Source organism: Saccoglossus kowalevskii, chromosome 20, assembly GCF_978046115.1.
Source record: "Saccoglossus kowalevskii chromosome 20, keSacKowa6.1, whole genome shotgun sequence".
In the NCBI taxonomy this organism is placed as follows: Eukaryota; Metazoa; Hemichordata; class Enteropneusta; family Harrimaniidae; genus Saccoglossus; species Saccoglossus kowalevskii.
In genome coordinates this window covers 3292721-3313601 of record NC_140660.1, presented here as the reverse complement: position 1 = coordinate 3313601, position 20881 = coordinate 3292721, and the positions used below count along the sequence as shown (strand labels likewise).

The 20881-nt window shown below is 38.9% G+C and overlaps 1 protein-coding gene across 1 annotated transcript in view; it reads right to left on the bottom strand.

The window, feature by feature from the left end:
- Nucleotides 1–549: 549 nt before the first annotated feature.
- The window catches only part of LOC102806314 (uncharacterized), a 78380-nt gene continuing 58048 nt past the window's right edge, over nt 550–20881 (bottom strand). The window contains exons 10-11 of the mRNA XM_085494636.1: nt 1785–1889; nt 550–1253 (exon numbers count right to left, since the gene is read on the bottom strand). Coding sequence (XP_085350762.1) covers nt 625–1253; nt 1785–1889 — 734 coding nt within the window. The 3' untranslated portion in view covers nt 550–624. The remainder of the gene's footprint in view (nt 1254–1784; nt 1890–20881) is intronic.

The window sequence follows — 20881 nt, the reverse complement described above, 5'->3', positions numbered from 1 at the left end:
CTTTCTGGAATAAAGAAGACTGATGTTTTTCACCATCTGTACCCACAGGCTCCTGCACTGTGAGTAGGGTTTGATTTGGGTATTTTTATAACCCGACAGGTCCCATGGGCTCCTGTACTGTACGTGAGTAGGGTTTGATTTGGGTTTTCTTATAACCCGACAGGTCCCATGTACTGTACGTGAGTAGGGTTTGATTTGGGTATTCTTATAACCTGACAGATCCCATGGGCTCCTGTACTGTACGTGAGTAGGGTTTGATTTGGGTTTTCTTATAACCCGACAGGTCCCATGGGCTCATGTACTGTACGTGAGTAGGGTTTGATTTGGGTTTTCTTATAACCGGACAGGTCCCATGGGCTCATGTACTGTACGTGAGTAGGGTTTGATTTGGGTTTTCTTATAACCTGACAGGTCCCATGTACTGTACGTGAGTAGGGTTTGATTTGGGTACTCTTATAACCTGATATGTTTCACTTAAGATAATTAACCTAATGAATAAATCATTGTACACATTATCAGTAGTACTTAAACAATATAAACTATAGCTGCAATGATCTTTCACTAATTTGTCGAAATTTGATATAACTATGTCTTATAGTTGATAAATGTATTTCAATCACATCATTACAGATACAATTTTTTACCCAATGTACTGTGGAATGCGGTACACTGAGTAACAAATCCAGGAACAAATGAACCATCTCTTCTACCTGGTTGGAATAACTTCTTTTGAACCTGGTTATTGACACGAGATAAAATCGACTGAAGATCTTCTCTTTCTGAATATTTTTCAATATTTTCAACTAAGATACTGATATACCAAGACCCCTCAGTTTTAGTTCTCCATGACACATGCCCCGGTGTAGTGGAATACCCGATACAAAAATCAGCCTCATTGGCTGTAATGCTAGATTTAGCATCAGTCACTGCATCATATTGAGCATCAGCAACTGCTGCCATTTTGTATGACCCCTGACATGCCTGAATGAAAAATAATTTAGGTTTTCCCATTAGACTTGGACATGCAATTGCATTGAAATGACTGGTGAGATCCTTTACAATGACACGGTTCCCATCAACCCCACACACTACGCCTTCTTCACCATGTGATAGAATACACACTATGATACAATCTGCTTTGCTGTGGTCTTGACTACTTATGTCTCGAATTGCACCATACATTTGATGGCCAGTCAGGTCATTGAACACATGTACTTTGAATCCCTTTCTTTGAAATAATTGCTCCAACTTCTCTGAAAAAAAATACAAAATTTTATAAAATCATCATTTTTATTCTATCAGTTAATAGTTGTGGCTAATCCTGAAATATAGGAAAACATTTTCATTTGTCTCTGATAATTACTTTAAAGATGTGGTGTTACAACAAAGTGACTGCAATGAATGAATGTCAAGTTTTTAAAACATTATCGTTTACTTTGATGGTAGCCATGGTGTTTTTTTGTCACTGAATTTTCTTAAATCTTTGTTATAAGATTGATTACATATACAATGTTTTTAATTTCAAAAAAATAATACTCCAAACTAGAGATGATACACTGTAGTATTTGCTCCACTGTTGACATTGTCCGCCAAGCCAAGCAATTTTAATCAAACAGACGAACAAAGAAATGAAGAGAGGAGTGACAGAATAGAATGAAATGAACAAACTGTCGGTCAGTCGGGTTCCATTCAATATCTCCTCCTCTTTCTGACTATTCATCCGAACATTTCATGATATATAAGATTTGAGAGAATAACAAAATTGCATGTTCTGCATTACTTACTGCCGTCAATTTCTGTGCCATATCTATTGTGCTTTGTATTGTGGAATGTGTGGTTATTTATGATAATAGCCTGGCCTTTTTTTCTAATATCATATTTTGGGATATCTAAAGAAAGAAAAAGTAAATCAATAATCTGTAACCTATATGTGGTGTGAAAACATTTGGAGGCAATGATAAAGACATAAATGTCATTGTTTCTATCTTTGAAAATAGAATACATATCATATACATAGACTTACATATCATAAATAACTAACTGGCAAATCATGTTTACAGTATCGGCCATGGTATTTCAGAGAATTCAGCCATTTTGAATCAAATCACAAACAAACTGAGGAGCCTTTTATGTGTGATGTAATTATTTTTATAAAAAGTTTGAAAAGAATCAGAATAGAATATATAGTAAAAATTACATCAGAAATTAGTCTAGTATTATAGCCAAAACATTATTCCATAATTAATATTCATCTCTCTGAAATAAAGTCGTATTTTATTTTGACCTATGTTACCCAGTGTTTCTACAGTGACAGACGGTGTTGTCACCAGTGTTGCTACATGTCAAACAGTGTTGTCATTCATGTTGCTCAGCATTGCTACAGAGATATCTTGCGACCTGGCAAACAGAGATTTGAAGTATTTTTCTAGAAATGCATCATTTGTTGTCCATTCCCATATACACCAGTAAGAGCATATTTTAGAAGCATTTATTCCGGAGGTATGTTTATTTGGAACATGAGAGTAGATTCTTCCCCCTCCCCCCACACCGGTCTTGCTGCAGCACTTTGCACTGCCTAGGGCCTTTTTATTTTATTATTTGGCCTGTTGTTACAAGAGTATGGCCAGCTATTTCACACATTATTGTCACCTGTGGTGCTAGATATCACACAATACTGTCACCTGTGCTGCTGGATAACACACATTATTGTCACCTGTGTTGTCAAATATCACACAGTACTGTCTTATGTGTTGCTAGATATCACACAGTATTGTCACCTGTGTTGCTAGATATCACACAGTATTGTCACCTGTGTTGCTAGATATCGCACAATATTGTCACCTGTGCTGTTAGATATCACACAGTATTGTCACCTGTGTTGTTAGATATCACACAGTATTGTCACCTGTGTTGCTAGATATCACACAGTATTGTCACCTGTGTTGCTAGATATCACACAGTATTGTCACCTGTGTTGCTAGATATCACACAGTATTGTTTCCTGTGTTGTTAGATATCACCCAATACTGTCACCTGTGTTGCTAGATATCACAGAGTATTGTCACCTGTGTTGCTAGGTATCAAACAGTATTGTCACCAGTGTTGCTAGATATAACAAAGTATTGTCACCAGTGTTGCTAGATATCCTACAATATTGTCACCTGTTTTACTAGATATAACACAGTATTGTCACCAGTGTTGCTAGATACTACACAGTATTGTCACCTGTGTTGCTAGATATCACACAGTATTGTCACCTGTGTTGCTAGATATCACACAGTATTGTTTCCTGTGTTGTTAGATATCACCCAATACTGTCACCCGTGTTGCTAGATATCACACAGTATTGTCACCTGTGTTGCTAGATATCAAACAGTATTGTCATCTGTGTTGCTAGGTATCACACAGTGTTGTCACCTGTGTTGCTAGATATCACAGAGTATTGTCACCTGTGTTGCTAGATATCAAACAGTATTGTCATCTGTGTTGCTAGGTATCACACAGTATTGTCACCTGTGTTGCTAGATATCGCACATTATTGTCACCTGTGTTGCTAGATATAACAAAGTATTGTCACCAGTGTTGCTAGATATCCTACAATATTGTCACCTGTTTTACTAGATATAACACAGTATTGTCACCAGTGTTGCTAGATACTACACAGTATTGTCACCTGTGTTGCTAGATATCACACAGTATTGTCACCAGTGTTGCTAGATATCACACTGTATTGTCACCTGTGTTGCTAGACATCGCACAATCTTGTCACCTGTGTTGTTAGATATCACACAGTACTGTCACCTGTGTTGCTAGATATCACACAGTATTGTCACCTGTGTTGCTAGATATCACACAGTATTGTCACCTGTGCTGTTAGATATCACACAGTGTTGTCACCTGTGTTGCTAGATATCACACTGTATTGTCACCTGTGTTGCTAGATATCACACAATATCGTCACCTGTGTTGTTAGATATCACACTGTATTGTCACCTGTGTTGCTAGATATCACACAGTATTGTCACCTGTGCTGTTAGATATCACACAGTATTGTCACCTGTGCTGTTAGATATCACACAGTATTGTCACCTGTGCTATTAGATATCACACAGTATTGTCACCTGTGCTGTTAGATATCACACAGTATTGTTACCTGTGCTGTTAGATATCACACAGTATTGCCACCTGTGTTGCTAGATATCAAACAGTACTGTCATATGTGTTGCTTGGTATCACAGTGTTGTCACCTGTGTTGCTAGATATCACACAGTGTTGTCACCTGTGTTGCTAGATACCGCACAATATTGTCACCTGTGTTGTTAGATATCACACTGTATTGTCACCTTTGTTGCTAGATATCACACAGTATTGTCACCTGTGTTGCTAGATATCACACAGTATTGTTTCCTGTGTTGTTAGATATCACACTGTATAGTCACCTGTGTTGCTAGATATCGCACAATATTGTCACCTGTGTTGTTAGATATCACACAGTATTGTCATCTGTGTTGTTAGATATCACACAGTACTGTCACCTGTGTTGCTAGATATCACACAGTATTGCCACCTGTGTTGCTAGATATCAAACAGTATTGTCACCTGTGTTGCTAGATATCACAAAGTATTGTCACCTGTGTTGTTATATATCACACAGTATTGTTTCCTGTGTTGTTAGATATCACACTGTATTGTCACCTGTGTAGCTAGATATCACACAATATTGTCACCTGTGTTGTTAGATATCACACTGTATTGTCACCTGTGTTGCTAGATATCACACAGTATTGTCACCTGTGCTGTTAGATATCACACTGTGTTGTCACCTGTGTTGCTAGATACCGCACAATATTGTCACCTGTGTTGTTAGATATCACACTGTATTGTCACCTGTGTTGCTAGATATCACACAGTATTGTCACCCGTGTTGCTAGATATCACACAGTATTGTTTCCTGTGTTGTTAGATATCACACTGTATTGTCACCTGCGTTGCTAGATATCACACAATATTGTCACCTGTGTTGTTAGATATCACACTGTATTGTCACCTGTGTTGCTAGATATCCCACAGTATTGTCACCTGTGCTGTTAGATATCACACAGTGTTGTCACCTGTGTTGCTAGATATCACACAGTATTGTCACCTGTGCTGTTAGATATCACACAGTGTTGTCACCTGTGTTGCTAGATATCACACTGTATTGTCACCTGTGTTGCTAGATATCACACAATATTGTCACCTGTGTTGTTAGATATCACACAGTATTGTCACCTGTGCTGTTAGATATCACACAGTATTGTCATCTGTGTTGCTAGATATCACAGTATTGTCACCTGTGTTGCTAGATATCACACAGTATTGTTTCCTGTGTTGTTAGATATCACACTGTATTGTCACCTGTGTTGCTAGATAACTCACAATATTGTCACCTGTGTTGTTAGATATCACACTGTATTGTCACCTGTGTTGCTAGATATCACACAGTATTGTCACCTGTGCTGTTAGATATCACACAGTGTTGTCACCTGTGTTGCTAGATATCACACTGTATTGTCACCTGTGTTGCTAGATATCACACAATATTGTCACCTGTGTTGTTAGATATCACACTGTATTGTCAACTGTGTTGCTAGATATCACACAGTATTGTCACCTGTGCTGTTAGATATCACACAGTATTGTCACCTGTGCTGTTAGATATCACACAGTATTGTCACCTGTGCTGTTAGATATCACACAGTATTGTCACCTGTGCTGTTAGATATCACACAGTATTGTCACCTGTGCTGTTAGATATCACACAGTATTGTCACCTGTGCTGTTAGATATCACACAGTATTGTCACCTGTGCTGTTCGATATCACACAGTATTGTCACCTGTGCTGTTAGATATCACACAGTATTGTCACCTGTGCTGTTAGATATCACACAGTATTGTCACCTGTGCTGTTAGATATCACACAGTATTGTTACCTGTGCTGTTAGATATCACACAGTATTGCCACCTGTGTTGCTAGATATCAAACAGTATTGTCATATGTGTTGCTAGGTATCACAGTGTTGTCACCTGTGTTGCTAGATATCACACAGTATTGTCATATGTGTTGCTAGATATCACACAGTATTGTCACCTGTGTTGCTAGATACCACACTGTATTGTCACCTGTGTTGCTAGATATCAAACAGTATTGTCACCTGTGTTGCTAGATATCACACAGTATTGTCACCTGTGTTGCTAGATATCACACAGTATTGTTTCCTGTGTTGTTAGATATCACACTGTATTGTCACCTGTGTTGCTAGATATCACACAATATTGTCACCTGTGTTGTTAGATATCACACTGTATTGTCATCTGTGTTGCTAGATATCACACAGTATTGTCACCTGTGCTGTTAGATATCACACAGTGTTGTCACCTGTGTTGCTAGATATCACACTGTATTGTCACCTGTGTTGCTAGATATCACACAATATTGTCACCTGTGTTGTTAGATATCACACTGTATTGTCACCTGTGTTGCTAGATATCACACAGTATTGTCACCTGTGCTGTTAGATATCACACAGTATTGTCACCTGTGCTGTTAGATATCACACAGTATTGTCACCTGTGCTGTTAGATATCACACAGTATTGTCACCTGTGCTGTTAGATATCACACAGTATTGTTACCTGTGCTGTTAGATATCACACAGTATTGTCACCTGTGTTGCTAGATATCAAACAGTATTGTCATCTGTGTTGCTAGATATCAAACAGTATTGTCATATGTGTTGCTAGGTATCACAGTGTTGTCACCTGTGTTGCTAGATATCACACAGTGTTGTCACCTGTGTTGCTAGATACCGCACAATATTGTCACCTGTGTTGTTAGATATCACACAGTATTGCCACCTGTGTTGCTAGATATCAAACAGTATTGTCATCTGTGTTGCTAGATATCAAACAGTATTGTCATATGTGTTGCTAGGTATCACAGTGTTGTCACCTGTGTTGCTAGATATCACACAGTGTTGTCACCTGTGTTGCTAGATACCGCACAATATTGTCACCTGTGTTGTTAGATATCACACTGTATTGTCACCTGTGTTGCTAGATATCACACAGTATTGTCACCTGTGTTGCTAGATATCACACAGTATTGTTTCCTGTGTTGTTAGATATCACACTGTATTGTCACCTGTGTTGCTAGATATCGCACAATATTGTCACCTGTGTTGTTAAATATCACACAGTATTGTCATCTGTGTTGTTAGATATCACACAGTACTGTCACCTGTGTTGCTAGATATCACACAGTATTGCCACCTGTGTTGCTAGATATCAAACAGTATTGTCATCTGTGTTGCTAGATATCAAACAGTATTGTCATATGTGTTGCTAGATATCACACAGTATTGTCACCTGTGTTGCTAGATATCACACAGTATTGTTTCCTGTGTTGTTAGATATCACCCTGTATTGTCACCTGTGTTGCTAGATATCACACAATATTGTCACCTGTGTTGTTAGATATCACACTGTATTGTCACCTGTGTTGTTAGATATCACACAGTATTGTCACCTGTGCTGTTAGATATCACACAGTGTTGTCACCTGTGTTGCTAGATATCACACTGTATTGTCACCTGTGTTGCTAGGTATCACAGTGTTGTCACCTGTGTTGCTAGATATCACACAGTGTTGTCACCTGTGTTGCTAGATACCGCACAATATTGTCACCTGTGTTGTTAGATACCACACTGTATTGTCACCTGTGTTGCTAGATATCAAACAGTATTGTTTCCTGTGTTGTTAGATATCACACTGTATTGTCACCTGTGTTGCTAGATATCACACAATATTGTCACCTGTGTTGTTAGATATCACACTGTATTGTCATCTGTGTTGCTAGATATCACACAGTATTGTCGCCTGTGCTGTTAGATATCACACAGTGTTGTCACCTGTGTTGCTAGATATCACACTGTATTGTCACCAGTGTTGCTAGATATCACACTGTATTGTCACCTGTGTTGCTAGATATCACACAATATTGTCACCTGTGTTGTTAGATATCACACTGTATTGTCACCTGTGCTGTTAGATATCACACAGTATTGTCACCTGTGCTGTTAGATATCACACAGTATTGTCATCTGTGCTGTTAGATATCACACAGTATTGTCACCTGTGCTGTTAGATATCACACATTATTGTTACCTGTGCTGTTAGATATCACACAGTATTGTCACCTGTGTTGCTAGATATCAAACAGTATTGTCATCTGTGTTGCTAGATATCAAACAGTATTGTCATATGTGTTGCTAGGTATCACAGTGTTGTCACCTGTGTTGCTAGATATCACACAGTGTTGTCACCTGTGTTGCTAGATATCACACAGTATTGCCACCTGTGTTGCTAGATATCAAACAGTATTGTCATCTGTGTTGCTAGATATCAAACAGTATTGTCATATGTGTTGCTAGGTATCACAGTGTTGTCACCTGTGTTGCTAGGTATCACACAGTGTTGTCACCTGTGTTGCTAGATACCGCACAATATTGTCACCTGTGTTGTTAGATATCACACAATATTGTCACCTGTGTTGTTAGATATCACACTGTATTGTCACCTGTGTTGCTAGATATCACACAATATTGTCACCTGTGTTGTTAGATATCACACTGTATTGTCATCTGTGTTGCTAGATATCACACAGTATTGTCACCTGTGCTGTTAGATATCAAACAGTGTTGTCACCTGTGTTGCTAGATATCACACTGTATTGTCACCTGTGTTGCTAGATATCACACAATATTGTCACCTGTGTTGTTAGATATCACACTGTATTGTCACCTGTGTTGCTAGATATCACACAGTATTGTCACCTGTGCTGTTAGATATCACACAGTATTGTCACCTGTGCTGTTAGATATCACACAGTATTGTCACCTGTGCTGTTAGATATCACACAGTATTGTCACCTGTGCTGTTAGATATCACACAGTATTGTCACCTGTGTTGCTAGATATCAAACAGTATTGTCATCTGTGTTGCTAGATATCAAACAGTATTGTCATATGTGTTGCTAGGTATCACAGTGTTGTCACCTGTGTTGCTAGATATCACACAGTGTTGTCACCTGTGTTGCTAGATACCGCACAATATTGTCACCTGTGTTGTTAGATATCACACAGTATTGCCACCTGTGTTGCTAGATATCAAACAGAATTGTCATCTGTGTTGCTAGATATCAAACAGTATTGTCATATGTGTTGCTAGGTATCACAGTGTTGTCACCTGTGTTGCTAGATATCACACAGTGTTGTCACCTGTGTTGCTAGATACCGCACAATATTGTCACCTGTGTTGTTAGATATCACACTGTATTGTCACCTGTGTTGCTAGATATCACACAGTATTGTCACCTGTGTTGCTAGACATCACACAGTATTGTTTCCTGTGTTGTTAGATATCACACTGTATTGTCACCTGTGTTGCTAGATATCGCACAATATTGTCACCTGTGTTGTTATATATCACACAGTATTGTCATCTGTGTTGTTAGATATCACACAGTACTGTCACCTGTGTTGCTAGATATCACACAGTATTGCCACCTGTGTTGCTAGATATCAAACAGTATTGTCATCTGTGTTGCTAGATATCAAACAGTATTGTCATATGTGTTGCTAGATATCACACAGTATTGTCACCTGTGTTGCTAGATATCACACAGTATTGTTTCCTGTGTTGTTAGATATCACACTGTATTGTCACCTGTGTTGCTAGATATCACACAATATTGTCACCTGTGTTGTTAGATATCACACTGTATTGTCACCTGTGTTGTTAGATATCACACAGTATTGTCACCTGTGCTGTTAGATATCACACAGTGTTGTCACCTGTGTTGCTAGATATCACACTGTATTGTCACCTGTGTTGCTAGATATCAAACAGTATTGTTTCCTGTGTTGTTAGATATCACACTGTATTGTCACCTGTGTTGCTAGATATCGCACAATATTGTCACCTGTGTTGTTAAATATCACACAGTATTGTCATCTGTGTTGTTAGATATCACACAGTACTGTCACCTGTGTTGCTAGATATCACACAGTATTGCCACCTGTGTTGCTAGATATCAAACAGTATTGTCACCTGTGTTGCTAGATATCATACAGTATTGTCACCTGTGTTGCTAGATATCACACAGTATTGTTTCCTGTGTTGTTAGATATCACCCAATACTGTCACCTGTGTTGCTAGATATCACAGAGTATTGTCACCTGTGTTGCTAGGTATCAAACAGTATTGTCACCAGTGTTGCTAGATATAACAAAGTATTGTCACCAGTGTTGCTAGATATCCTACAATATTGTCACCTGTTTTACTAGATATAACAGTATTGTCACCAGTGTTGCTAGATACTACACAGTATTGTCACCTGTGTTGCTAGATATCACACAGTATTGTCACCTGTGTTGCTAGATATCACACAGTATTGTTTCCTGTGTTGTTAGATATCACCCAATACTGTCATCCGTGTTGCTAGATATCACACAGTATTGTCACCTGTGTTGCTAGATATCAAACAGTATTGTCATCTGTGTTGCTAGGTATCACACAGTGTTGTCACCTGTGTTGCTAGATATCACAGAGTATTGTCACCTGTGTTGCTAGATATCAAACAGTATTGTCATCTGTGTTGCTAGGTATCACACAGTATTGTCACCTGTGTTGCCAGATATCGCACATTATTGTCACCTGTGTTGCTAGATATAACAAAGTATTGTCACCAGTGTTGCTAGATATCCTACAATATTGTCACCTGTTTTACTAGATATAACACAGTATTGTCACCAGTGTTGCTAGATACTACACAGTATTGTCACCTGTGTTGCTAGATATCACACAGTATTGTCACCAGTGTTGCTAGATATCACACTGTATTGTCACCTGTGTTGCTAGACATCGCACAATCTTGTCACCTGTGTTGTTAGATATCACACAGTACTGTCACCTTTGTTGCTAGATATCACACAGTATTGCCACCTGTGTTGCAAGATATCACACAGTATTGTCACCTGTGCTGTTAGATATCAAACAGTATTGTCATATGTGTTGCTAGGTATCACAGTGTTGTCACCTGTGTTGCTAGATACCGCACAATATTGTCACCTGTGTTGTTAGATATCACACAGTATTGTCATATGTGTTGCTAGATATCAAACAGTATTGTCATATGTGTTGCTAGATATCACACAGTATTGTCACCTGTGTTGCTAGATATCACACAGTATTGTTTCCTGTGTTGTTAGATATCACACTGTATTGTCACCTGTGTTGCTAGATATCACACAATATTGTCACCTGTGTTGTTAGATATCACACTGTATTGTCATCTGTGTTGCTAGATATCACACAGTATTGTCGCCTGTGCTGTTAGATATCACACAGTGTTGTCACCTGTGTTGCTAGATATCACACTGTATTGTCACCTGTGTTGCTAGATATCACACTGTATTGTCACCTGTGTTGCTAGATATCACACAATATTGTCACCTGTGTTGTTAGATATCACACTGTATTGTCACCTGTGCTGTTAGATATCACACAGTATTGTCACCTGTGCTGTTAGATATCACACAGTATTGTCACCTGTGCTGTTAGATATCACACAGTATTGTCACCTGTGCTGTTAGATATCACACAGTTTTGTCACCCGTGTTGCTAGATATCACACAGTATTGTCACCTGTGTTGCTAGATATCAAACAGTATTGTCATCTGTGTTGCTAGGTATCACAGTGTTGTCACCTGTGTTGCTAGATATCACAGAGTATTGTCACCTGTGTTGCTAGATATCAAACAGTATTGTCATCTGTGTTGCTAGGTATCACACAGTATTGTCACCTGTGTTGCCAGATATCGCTCATTATTGTCACCTGTGTTGCTAGATATAACAAAGTATTGTCACCAGTGTTGCTAGATATCCTACAATATTGTCACCTGTTTTACTAGATATAACACAGTATTGTCACCAGTGTTGCTAGATACTACACAGTATTGTCACCTGTGTTGCTAGATATCACACAGTATTGTCACCAGTGTTGCTAGATATCACACTGTATTGTCACCTGTGTTGCTAGACATCGCACAATCTTGTCACCTGTGTTGTTAGATATCACACAGTACTGTCACCTTTGTTGCTAGATATCACACAGTATTGCCACCTGTGTTGCTAGATATCACACAGTATTGTCACCTGTGCTGTTAGATATCAAACAGTATTGTCATATGTGTTGCTAGGTATCACAGTGTTGTCACCTGTGTTGCTAGATACCGCACAATATTGTCACCTGTGTTGTTAGATATCACACAGTATTGTCATATGTGTTGCTAGATATCAAACAGTATTGTCATATGTGTTGCTAGATATCACACAGTATTGTCACCTGTGTTGCTAGATATCACACAGTATTGTTTCCTGTGTTGTTAGATATCACACTGTATTGTCACCTGTGTTGCTAGATATCACACAATATTGTCACCTGTGTTGTTAGATATCACACTGTATTGTCATCTGTGTTGCTAGATATCACACAGTATTGTCGCCTGTGCTGTTAGATATCACACAGTGTTGTCACCTGTGTTGCTAGATATCACACTGTATTGTCACCTGTGTTGCTAGATATCACACTGTATTGTCACCTGTGTTGCTAGATATCACACAATATTGTCACCTATGTTGTTAGATATCACACTGTATTGTCACCTGTGCTGTTAGATATCACACAGTATTGTCACCTGTGCTGTTAGATATCACACAGTATTGTCACCTGTGCTGTTAGATATCACACAGTATTGTCACCTGTGCTGTTAGATATCACACAGTATTGTCACCTGTGTTGCTAGATATCAAACAGTATTGTCATCTGTGTTGCTAGATATCAAACAGTATTGTCATATGTGTTGCTAGGTATCACAGTGTTGTCACCTGTGTTGCTAGATATCACACAGTGTTGTCACCTGTGTTGCTAGATACCGCACAATATTGTCACCTGTGTTGTTAGATATCACACAGTATTGCCACCTGTGTTGCTAGATATCAAACAGTATTGTCATCTGTGTTGCTAGATATCAAACAGTATTGTCATATGTGTTGCTAGGTATCACAGTGTTGTCACCTGTGTTGCTAGATATCACACAGTGTTGTCACCTGTGTTGCTAGATACCGCACAATATTGTCACCTGTGTTGTTAGATATCACACTGTATTGTCACCTGTGTTGCTAGATATCACACAGTATTGTCACCTGTGTTGCTAGATATCACACAGTATTGTTTCCTGTGTTGTTAGATATCACACTGTATTGTCACCTGTGTTGCTAGATATCGCACAATATTGTCACCTGTGTTGTTAAATATCACACAGTATTGTCATCTGTGTTGTTAGATATCACACAGTACTGTCACCTGTGTTGCTAGATATCACACAGTATTGCCACCTGTGTTGCTAGATATCAAACAGTATTGTCATCTGTGTTGCTAGATATCAAACAGTATTGTCATATGTGTTGCTAGATATCACACAGTAGTGTCACCTGTGTTGCTAGATATCACACAGTATTGTTTCCTGTGTTGTTAGATATCACACTGTATTGTCACCTGTGTTGCTAGATATCACACAATATTGTCACCTGTGTTGTTAGATATCACACTGTATTGTCACCTGTGTTGCTAGATATCACACAGTATTGTCACCTGTGCTGTTAGATATCACACAGTGTTGTCACCTGTGTTGCTAGATATCACACTGTATTGTCACCTGTGTTGCTAGATATCACACAGTATTGTCACCTGTGTTGCTAGATATCACACAGTATTGTCACCTGTGTTGCTAGATATCACACAGTATTGTTTCCTGTGTTGTTAGATATCACCAAATACTGTCACCTGTGTTGCTAGATATCACAGAGTATTGTCACCTGTGTTGCTAGGTATCAAACAGTATTGTCACCAGTGTTGCTAGATATAACAAAGTATTGTCACCAGTGTTGCTAGATATCCTACAATATTGTCACCTGTTTTACTAGACATAACACAGTATTGTCACCAGTGTTGCTAGATACTACACAGTATTGTCACCTGTGTTGCTAGATATCACACAGTATTGTCACCTGTGTTGCTAGATATCACACAGTATTGTTTCCTGTGTTGTTAGATATCACCCAATACTGTCACCCGTGTTGCTAGATATCACACAGTATTGTCACCTGTGTTGCTAGATATCAAACAGTATTGTCATCTGTGTTGCTAGGTATCACACAGTGTTGTCACCTGTGTTGCTAGATATCACAGAGTATTGTCACCTGTGTTGCTAGATATCAAACAGTATTGTCATCTGTGTTGCTAGGTATCACACAGTATTGTCACCTGTGTTGCCAGATATCGCACATTATTGTCACCTGTGTTGCTAGATATAACAAAGTATTGTCACCAGTGTTGCTAGATATCCTACAATATTGTCACCTGTTTTACTAGATATAACACAGTATTGTCACCAGTGTTGCTAGATACTACACAGTATTGTCACCTGTGTTGCTAGATATCACACAGTATTGTCACCAGTGTTGCTAGATATCACACTGTATTGTCACCTGTGTTGCTAGACATCGCACAATCTTGTCACCTGTGTTGTTAGATATCACACAGTACTGTCACCTTTGTTGCTAGATATCACACAGTATTGCCACCTGTGTTGCTGGATATCACACAGTATTGTCACCTGTGCTGTTAGATATCACACAGTATTGTTACCTGTGCTGTTAGATATCACACAGTATTGCCATCTGTGTTGCTAGATATCAAACAGTATTGTCATCTGTGTTGCTAGATATCAAACAGTACTGTCATATGTGTTGCTTGGTATCACAGTGTTGTCACCTGTGTTGCTAGATATCACACAGTGTTGTCACCTGTGTTGCTAGATGCCGCACAATATTGTCACCTGTGTTGTTAGATATCACACTGTATTGTCACCTGTGTTGCTAGATATCACACAGTATTGTCACCTGTGTTGCTAGATATCACACAGTATTGTTTCCTGTGTTGTTAGATATCACACTGTATTTTAACCTGTGTTGCTAGATATCACACAATATTGTCACCTGTGTTGTTAGATATCACACTGTATTGTCACCTGTGTTGCTAGATATCACACAGTATTGTCACCTGTGTTGCTAGGTATCACAGTGTTGTCACCTGTGTTGCTAGATATCACACAGTGTTGTCACCTGTGTTGCTAGATACCGCACAATATTGTCACCTGTGTTGTTAGATATCACACTGTATTGTCACCTGTGTTGCTAGATATCACACAATATTGTCACCTGTGTTGTTAGATATCACACTGTATTGTCATCTGTGTTGCTAGATATCACACAGTATTGTCACCTGTGCTGTTAGATATCACACAGTGTTGTCACCTGTGTTGTTAGATATCACACTGTATTGTCACCTGTGTTGCTAGATATCACACAGTATTGTCACCTGTGCTGTTAGATATCACACAGTATTGTCACCTGTGCTGTTAGATATCACACAGTATTGTCACCTGTGCTGTTAGATATCACACAGTATTGTCACCTGTGCTGTTAGATATCACACAGTATTGTTACCTGTGCTGTTAGATATCACACAGTATTGTCACCTGTGTTGCTAGATATCAAACAGTATTGTCATCTGTGTTGCTAGATATCAAACAGTATTGTCATATGTGTTGCTAGGTATCACAGTGTTGTCACCTGTGTTGCTAGATATCACACAGTGTTGTCACCTGTGTTGCTAGATACCGCACAATATTGTCACCTGTGTTGTTAGATATCACACAGTATTGCCACATGTGTTGCTAGATATCAAACAGTATTGTCATCTGTGTTGCTAGATATCAAACAGTATTGTCATATGTGTTGCTAGGTATCACAGTGTTGTCACCTGTGTTGCTAGATACCGCACAATATTGTCACCTGTGTTGTTAGATATCACACTGTATTGTCACCTGTGTTGCTAGATATCACACAGTATTGTCACCTGTGTTGCTAGATATCACACAGTATTGTTTCCTGTGTTGTTAGATATCACACAGTATTGTCACCTGTGCTGTTAGATATCACACAGTATTGTCACCTGTGCTGTTAGATATCACACAGTATTGTTACCTGTGCTGTTAGATATCACACAGTATTGTCACCTGTGTTGCTAGATATCAAACAGTATTGTCATCTGTGTTGCTAGATATCAAACAGTATTGTCATATGTGTTGCTAGGTATCACAGTGTTGTCACCTGTGTTGCTAGATATCACACAGTGTTGTCACCTGTGTTGCTAGATACCGCACAATATTGTCACCTGTGTTGTTAGATATCACACAGTATTGCCACATGTGTTGCTAGATATCAAACAGTATTGTCATCTGTGTTGCTAGATATCACACTGTATTGTCACCTGTGTTGCTAGATATCACACAATATTGTCACCTGTGTTGTTAGATATCACACAGTATTGTCACCTGTGCTGTTAGATATCACACAGTATTGTCACCTGTGTTGCTAGATATCACACAGTATTGTTTCCTGTGTTGTTAGATATCACACTGTATTGTCACCTGTGTTGCTAGATATCGCACAATATTGTCACCTGTGTTGCTAGATATCACACAGTATTGTCACCCGTGTTGCTAGATATCACACAGTATTGTTTCCTGTGTTGTTAGATATCACACTGTATTGTCACCTGCGTTGCTAGATATCACACAATATTGTCACCTGTGTTGTTAGATATCACACTGTATTGTCACCTGTGTTGCTAGATATCCCACAGTATTGTCACCTGTGCTGTTAGATATCACACAGTGTTGTCACCTGTGTTGCTAGATATCACACAGTATTGTCACCTGTGCTGTTAGATATCACACAGTGTTGTCACCTGTGTTGCTAGATATCACACTGTATTGTCACCTGTGTTGCTAGATATCACACAATATTGTCACCTGTGTTGTTAGATATCACACAGTATTGTCACCTGTGCTGTTAGATATCACACAGTATTGTCATCTGTGTTGCTAGATATCACAGTATTGTCACCTGTGTTGCTAGATATCACACAGTATTGTTTCCTGTGTTGTTAGATATCACACTGTATTGTCACCTGTGTTGCTAGATAACTCACAATATTGTCACCTGTGTTGTTAGATATCACACTGTATTGTCACCTGTGTTGCTAGATATCACACAGTATTGTCACCTGTGCTGTTAGATATCACACAGTGTTGTCACCTGTGTTGCTAGATATCACACTGTATTGTCACCTGTGTTGCTAGATATCACACAATATTGTCACCTGTGTTGTTAGATATCACACTGTATTGTCAACTGTGTTGCTAGATATCACACAGTATTGTCACCTGTGCTGTTAGATATCACACAGTATTGTCACCTGTGCTGTTAGATATCACACAGTATTGTCACCTGTGCTGTTAGATATCACACAGTATTGTCACCTGTGCTGTTAGATATCACACAGTATTGTCACCTGTGCAGTTAGATATCACACAGTATTGTCACCTGTGCTGTTAGATATCACACAGTATTGTCACCTGTGCTGTTCGATATCACACAGTATTGTCACCTGTGCTGTTAGATATCACACAGTATTGTCACCTGTGCTGTTAGATATCACACAGTATTGTCACCTGTGCTGTTAGATATCACACAGTATTGTTACCTGTGCTGTTAGATATCACACAGTATTGCCACCTGTGTTGCTAGATATCAAACAGTATTGTCATATGTGTTGCTAGGTATCACAGTGTTGTCACCTGTGTTGCTAGATATCACACAGTATTGTCATATGTGTTGCTAGATATCACACAGTATTGTCACCTGTGTTGCTAGATACCACACTGTATTGTCACCTGTGTTGCTAGATATCAAACAGTATTGTCATATCTGTTGCTACATATCACACAGTATTGTCACCTGTGTTGCTAGATATCACACAGTATTGTTTCCTGTGTTGTTAGATATCACACTGTATTGTCACCTGTGTTGCTAGATATCACACAATATTGTCACCTGTGTTGTTAGATATCACACTGTATTGTCATCTGTGTTGCTAGATATCACACAGTATTGTCACCTGTGCTGTTAGATATCACACAGTGTTGTCACCTGTGTTGCTAGATATCACACTGTATTGTCACCTGTGTTGCTAGATATCACACAATATTGTCACCTGTGTTGTTAGATATCACACTGTATTGTCACCTGTGTTGCTAGATATCACACAGTATTGTCACCTGTGCTGTTAGATATCACACAGTATTGTCACCTGTGCTGTTAGATATCACACAGTATTGTCACCTGTGCTGTTAGATATCACACAGTATTGTCACCTGTGCTGTTAGATATCACACAGTATTGTTACCTGTGCTGTTAGATATCACACAGTATTGTCACCTGTGTTGCTAGATATCAAACAGTATTGTCATCTGTGTTGCTAGATATCAAACAGTATTGTCATATGTGTTGCTAGGTATCACAGTGTTGTCACCTGTGTTGCTAGATATCACACAGTGTTGTCACCTGTGTTGCTAGATACCGCACAATATTGTCACCTGTGTTGTTAGATATCACACAGTATTGCCACCTGTGTTGCTAGATATCAAACAGTATTGTTTCCTGTGTTGTTAGATATCACACTGTATTGTCACCTGTGTTGCTAGATATCACACAATATTGTCACCTGTGTTGTTAGATATCACACTGTATTGTCACCTGTGTTGTTAGATATCACACAGTATTGTCACCTGTGCTGTTAGATATCACACAGTGTTGTCACCTGTGTTGCTAGATATCACACTGTATTGTCACCTGTGTTGCTAGGTATCACAGTGTTGTCACCTGTGTTGCTAGATATCACACAGTGTTGTCACCTGTGTTGCTAGATACCGCACAATATTGTCACCTGTGTTGTTAGATACCACACTGTATTGTCACCTGTGTTGCTAGATATCAAACAGTATTGTCATATGTGTTGCTAGATATCACACAGTATTGTCACCTGTGTTGCTAGATATCACACAGTATTGTTTCCTGTGTTGTTAGATATCACACTGTATTGTCACCTGTGTTGCTAGATATCACACAATATTGTCACCTGTGTTGTTAGATATCACACTGTATTGTCATCTGTGTTGCTAGATATCACACAGTATTGTCGCCTGTGCTGTTAGATATCACACAGTGTTGTCACCTGTGTTGCTAGATATCAAACAGTATTGTCATCTGTGTTGCTAGATATCAAACAGTATTGTCATATGTGTTGCTAGATATCACACAGTATTGTCACCTGTGTTGCTAGATATCACACAGTATTGTTTCCTGTGTTGTTAGATATCACACTGTATTGTCACCTGTGTTGCTAGATATCACACAATATTGTCACCTGTGTTGTTAGATATCACACTGTATTGTCACCTGTGTTGCTAGATATCACACAGTATTGTCACCTGTGCTGTTAGATATCACACAGTGTTGTCACCTGTGTTGCTAGATATCAAACAGTATTGTCATATGTGTTGCTAGGTATCACAGTGTTGTCACCTGTGTTGCTAGATATCACACAGTATTGTCATATGTGTTGCTAGATATCACACAGTATTGTCACCTGTGTTGCTAGATACCACACTGTATTGTCACCTGTGTTGCTAGATATCAAACAGTATTGTCATATCTGTTGCTACATATCACACAGTATTGTCACCTGTGTTGCTAGATATCACACAGTATTGTTTCCTGTGTTGTTAGATATCACACTGTATTGTCACCTGTGTTGCTAGATATCACACAATATTGTCACCTGTGTTGTTAGATATCACACTGTATTGTCATCTGTGTTGCTAGATATCACACAGTATTGTCACCTGTGCTGTTAGATATCACACAGTGTTGTCACCTGTGTTGCTAGATATCACACTGTATTGTCACCTGTGTTGCTAGATATCACACAATATTGTCACCTGTGTTGTTAGATATCACACTGTATTGTCACCTGTGTTGCTAGATATCACACAGTATTGTCACCTGTGCTGTTAGATATCACACAGTATTGTCACCTGTGCTGTTAGATATCACACAGTATTGTCACCTGTGCTGTTAGATATCACACAGTATTGTCACCTGTGCTGTTAGATATCACACAGTATTGTTACCTGTGCTGTTAGATATCACACAGTATTGTCACCTGTGTTGCTAGATATCAAACAGTATTGTCATCTGTGTTGCTAGATATCAAACAGTATTGTCATATGTGTTGCTAGGTATCACAGTGTTGTCACCTGTGTTGCTAGATATCACACAGTGTTGTCACCTGTGTTGCTAGATACCGCACAATATTGTCACCTGTGTTGTTAGATATCACACAGTATTGCCACCTGTGTTGCTAGATATCAAACAGTATTGTTTCCTGTGTTGTTAGATATCACACTGTATTGTCACCTGTGTTGCTAGATATCACACAATATTGTCACCTGTGTTGTTAGATATCACACTGTATTGTCACCTGTGTTGTTAGATATCACACAGTATTGTCACCTGTGCTGTTAGATATCACACAGTGTTGTCACCTGTGTTGCTAGATATCACACTGTATTGTCACCTGTGTTGCTAGGTATCACAGTGTTGTCACCTGTGTTGCTAGATATCACACAGTGTTGTCACCTGTGTTGCTAGATACCGCACAATATTGTCACCTGTGTTGTTAGATACCACACTGTATTGTCACCTGTGTTGCTAGATATCAAACAGTATTGTCATATGTGTTGCTAGATAT